General features: G+C 43.1%; 1 protein-coding gene and 1 pseudogene across 2 annotated transcripts in view; both read left to right on the top strand.

Moving 5' to 3' along the window:
* LOC104857333 overlaps positions 1 to 261 on the top strand; it is a 9,868-nt pseudogene extending 9,607 nt beyond the window's left edge.
* The window catches only part of Gins4 (GINS complex subunit 4), a 14,171-nt gene continuing 9,025 nt past the window's right edge, over positions 7 to 5,152 (top strand). For both annotated transcript variants that reach the window (XM_019206500.1, XM_010617132.1), the window contains exons 1-2: positions 7 to 180; positions 312 to 419. In XM_019206500.1, coding sequence (XP_019062045.1) covers positions 324 to 419 — 96 coding nt within the window. In that variant the 5' untranslated portion in view covers positions 7 to 180; positions 312 to 323. The remainder of the gene's footprint in view (positions 181 to 311; positions 420 to 5,152) is intronic.

Here is a 5,152-nt window from a genome sequence, read left to right as displayed (position 1 = left end):
CGGGCCGCGCTGTAGCGAGAGGAGTTAGCCGCCGAGGTGAGCGACGGCCGAGGAGTAAGCTTATCCAGTGTGGTGGGCGCCCCGGCAGGACGGACGCGGTGCCCTCGCCGCAGGAGGCCGCCGAGAAACTGAAATCTGACCTCGGCCCAGGGGTGAGGCAGAAGCCTGAAAAATCAGCCTGTGAGTTCCCTGGCCGCTGCCCTGGGCCCTGCGGCCCGGTAAACTTTTCCAAATACCTAGCGGACTGTTCTTGCAGATTAATGGCACACACCCAGCAGGGTCTTGGTTCTTCTGTGTTCATTCGATTCCAGGTTTCAGAGACGATGACGGAGGAGCTGGACCTCGCGGGACAGGACTCCGACGCTGGGAGTGAGGAGGTGGTGCTGACGCCCGCAGAGCTCATTGAGAGGCTGGAACAGGTGAGCGGGCCGCGTAGAATCCATCTGCTCTGTGCTTGTCATTCAGCCCTCCTGTGTAAGCGTTGCGGCTCAGAAAATGAGGGGAATGGAATTCAAGGGTTGTTTCGAGAGTAGAGGGATTGCATCATAATGTCCGCACAAAAACCCGAAGTGGGGAAGACATTCTTTTAGAAACCTCACACTGGCAGATGTTGAATCAGGAAGAGACAGCTTTGAACACCTTTAAGTAGAATATTTCAAGAAGCAAGTATCTACCTGGTAATTACAGGGACTCTAAAGGTATAACACAAACTACCTGGGAGTTCTGTGCCTTAGTCCCTTGAATTACCCCTTGAAAAATGCCCGAGTTAGCAAGAAAATGCTGAAATATCTTCCTTAAGGAAAATCTGGTCATATTCTTCCTTTTTGATTTTCTGTATATTTCCACTATTTACCAAACAAAAATTTTTTGTTTGTTTGTTTGTTTGTTTGTTTGTTTTGAGACAGGGTCTCACTGTGTGGTTGAGACTGACCTGGAACACACTATGTAGCCCAGGCTGGTCTCGAACTCACAGCGATCCTCCTGCCTCAGCCTTCCAAGTGCTGGGATTACAGGCATGCGCCACCACGCCCAACCAAAAAAAAAAAACTTTTCTTTCTGCCTTTTTTGTTAATATATGTTTGTGGTACATAATAAATACATTAATCATAGGGAATTGCTATATATCCATATCACACATTGTCCCTTTTTATTTCCCCTTCCTCCTGTCCCTGCCATTTCCAGATCCCCTTCTTGTCTCCACGTAGTCTGTCTCTCTGTTCCCTATTATCTGTCTTTTATTTTGCTCTTTAAATTATATTTGGGGTTTCTTATGTAAGAGAAACCATGTAATATTTAATCTTCTGTCTGATGTATTTCACTTATCATTGTGGTATCATCAATGATACATTGATGCATCCATTTTCCTATAAATGGCTCAGGTTTATCCTCTCAGACCAAGTGGTACTCCATTGTGTATTAGAACCACATGGTCTTTACCCATGTCCATTGGTGGACATACAGGCTGCTTCCAAGATTTAGCTGTTGTGAATCACACTGCTATAAGCCTGGGTGTGCATGTATCACTGTAATGTGATGTCTTCAACTCTTTAGGAAAGATACCTAGAAGAGAGAATGGAATTTCTGGGTCAGTGAAATTCCTATTTATCATTTTTTGAGGAATCTCCATACTGACTTTCCTACCAGTTGCATTAGTTTATATTCCCACCAGCAATGTAGAAGGGTTCCTCCCCACCACAATCTCACCAGCATTTTTTGTTTTTGAGTTTTTGATGATGACCATTCTTTCTGAAGTAAGATGGAATCTCTGTTTTGATTCGCATTTCTTTCTTTCTTTCTTTTTTTTTTTTTTTTTGGTACTGGGAATCAAACTCATCCTTGCACCCAGGCGCTAGAACCACTGAGCTAAATTCCTGACCCTGACTCTCTTTTCTTTTCTTTTTTCTTTTCTTTTCTTTTCTTTTCTCTTTTTTTTTCTCATTGAGTTTATTGGTACATTTTTGGTATACAGTACAGTTACATTTATCACTGGGATCTTGTACCTTTACATGACAGGTGTTGGTTCTCATTTTTTCCCCATACCATTGCCCTCCCTTCACCCCTTCCACCCTTCCCTATTTACAAAGACTTTATTTTCATTTTCTCATAGTTTTTCTTTTCCCTTATTTCCCCTCCCCTCCCCTTCCCACTTTCCCCACACCTTTAGCCCTTTAGAAATGCCCTGCTGAACAGTTTTTCATGTACATAGTGCCATTTGTACTTCTTTTGAGAAGTGTCTCTTCCTTTCAATTGCCCGTTTTTTGATTGGGTCTTTTATTTGGAGGGATCTAATTTTTTTAGTTCTTTATATATTATAGATATTAGTTTTCTCTGGCAAAAATATTTCCCATTTTGTAGGTTATCTTTTCACTCTTAGTCTTTCCTTTGCTGAAACTTTTGAATTTATATAATCCTATGTGTTGATTCTTGGTGTTACTTCTTGTGCCGTTGAGGTTCTGGTCAGAAGGTCTTTGCCAGGTGTGGTGGCCCATGCCTGTGATCCCAGCATTCATTCTGGAGGCTGACACAGTAGGATTGCCACAAGTTCAAGGCCGGTCCGCATTACAGAGCGAGACCATATCTCAAAAAAAAAAAAGTTCTTGCCTATCCTTGTGTCAAGAGTTTTACCTATTTTCCAGCAGTTAAAGTATTTTTATTTTCTTTCTTTTCTCTTTTTTTTTTTTTTGGTACTAGAGATCGAATTTAGAACCCTACACTTGCCAGGCAGGCCTGGCACCATTGAGCTACATCCCAAGCCCTTAAAATGTTTCTGCTTTAATAGGTTGTTGATCCATTTTGACCTTATTTTAGTACAGAATGAGAGATACAGGTCCAGATCCATTCTTCTGCATATGTTCTGCATAAATAACAAGTTTCTCAGCACCACTATCTGATCATCATGTCTGTTTTTGTGCTATACAGTAGTTTCTGAGATATTGCTCCTTTTAGTCATAATAGCAGTGAATTATTGGGTATTTTCTGTGTGTCAACTGTGTTACTGTCCTTTACTGTGATCTCACAAAGCTCCAGTAGTTGAGTTTAGAATACCTGGATTTAAATCCACTCCCAAGACATTTGTCTATTTTGTGACTTTAAGCAATTTACATAGCTTGTCAAAATGGACATTATAATAGTGACGATCTCACAGAGTTGCTGTGAGGAGTAACTGGGATAATATATGTAAAGTACTTACATGTTGTCTGGCACATGATAAGCCCTCACTGAAGTTAGCTATTAGCACTTATCTTAGCCTGTGGGCAGGTACTGTTACCTCTGTTTTACAGATGGGGAAAATAAAGCTTAGAGATATAAAGTGCTTTGCTGAAGGTTACACAGTGGGAGCAGAGACAGGATGAACTCAGGTCCTTTTGTTCCTAAAACACGGGCTGGGATTTGAATCCAGGGCATTACACATGCTAAGCACATACTCTACCACTGAGCCACACACCTGTCCACGTGTGCTCTTGATTCACTACAACTGCTGCTTACCTTTGTTCTCTTCCTGTAACTTCTCCTTTCCAGAACTCTCTCACAGGTTCATTTCCCAGCATCACAGAAAAGAAAAGTACGGAGTATAAAATACAAGTTGCAGAAGAAACCATTTCTGTAGAGGTCACATGCGTGCAAAGCTGTCATTCAGAGTTTTCGTCCTTGGGTGACAGGATACACTACTGTGCTACCAGTATCTCACAATGTTGTTTGTTTATTTTTTGAGATGGGGTCTTGCTATGCAGTTTAGATTGGCTTTGAACTGGGTATGTAGCATAGATTGGCCTCAGGCATGTACTAGGATTACTGGTGCACCACCCTGCCCGTGCCTCAGTCTTGACCCTCTCTCCTGTGGGACAGCCAGAATCCCCGGCTGCTTGCCCTTCTTGGTTTTTAGGTGACCTGAGATCGGCGGGGTCTGGCAGTACATAACCATGAGACCCAAGTATGTCTTCTGCCCAGCACTCTCTCAGTGCTCTGAGGGCAGCCACAGAGGTGATCCGCCACTGCACAGCTACCACAGCCTGACACAGGCTCCTGTGCCTCCTGGCACAGTGTGAGGAGCAACCTGGCAGGCAGCATGTGGATAGCACACTGTTGAAAGCCTATGAGAGATGTTTTAAAAGGTGTTACGTGCAGTGCAGAGTCTCTCTTAACGATTTTCTATTTGCTATGGCCATGCAGCACAATATCACAGATTAGGTGGTTTAACCAGCAGAAGTTTATTGCTCAACTCTAGAGACTAAGATCAAGGTACCAGCCTTGGTTTCTTCTGAGATCTGTTTCCTAGACTTACAGGTAGCTGCCTTCTCCCTGTGTCTTCACATGGTTTTCCCTGTGTGCACTTGTGACAAAATTTCCTCTTTTCCTCTTCCAAGGTCATCAGTTGTTGCATTATAACCCATGCTAATTTCCTCATTTTAACTCAGTTACCTCTTAAAAGACCCTGTGTTGTGGCTTATGTCTCAGTGTCCCCCAAGAGCCTCTTGCAGATGAGGTGAGACTTCTTTTTCAGAGGTGGCCGAATGTAGAGTACGTGACGCTGGGATTAAGGGTGTGTGATTACTAAACCCCTACACGTGAGAGATTGGTTGGGCACTGACCTAATCCTGGTAGTCTGAATGGGATAAAAGGGGCAAAAAGACCCTTTTAAGGTCCTTTGCTGGTTTGCTTTTGCTGTCTTCTGCCACCATGAACTGTTGCTCTTCTGCCATGTGCCAACCTGCCTTGGAGCCAGCAAAAACCTCTGCAACTGAAACCTCTACAAAATGTGAGCTAAGTAAACCTTTTCCCCTTTTACTTTGGGTGTCAGGTATTTTGTCTCAGCAACACGAGAAAAGTAGTTAAGACATTCTATCTTCCAAATATCATCACATTCTGAGGCACGAGGAGTCAGAAATTTTATATATGGTTTTCTTTCTGTTTTGTTTTGTTTTTGCAGTTTTGGGATAGAACCCAGGACTTCCTGCATTCTAGCCATCTACTCCATTACTGAGGGAAGTATAGACACCCAGCCAACATAGAGAGTTTTAGAGCGAGACACAGTTCAACTCATAACAACGATAGGCTGTCATTAAAAATTCTGGTCATGGGCTGGGTATTTAGCTCAGTAGTTCCAGCGCCTGCCTCGCAAACACAAGGACCCGAGTTCAATCCCTGGTATCAA

The sequence above is a fragment of the Fukomys damarensis genome, unplaced genomic scaffold (assembly GCF_012274545.1).
Source record: "Fukomys damarensis isolate Sample0158 unplaced genomic scaffold, DMR_v1.0_HiC HiC_scaffold_18, whole genome shotgun sequence".
Taxonomy (NCBI): Eukaryota; Metazoa; Chordata; class Mammalia; order Rodentia; family Bathyergidae; genus Fukomys; species Fukomys damarensis.
The sequence above is the reverse complement of the archived record's forward strand: the minus strand, read 5'-3'. Positions and strand labels throughout refer to the sequence as shown.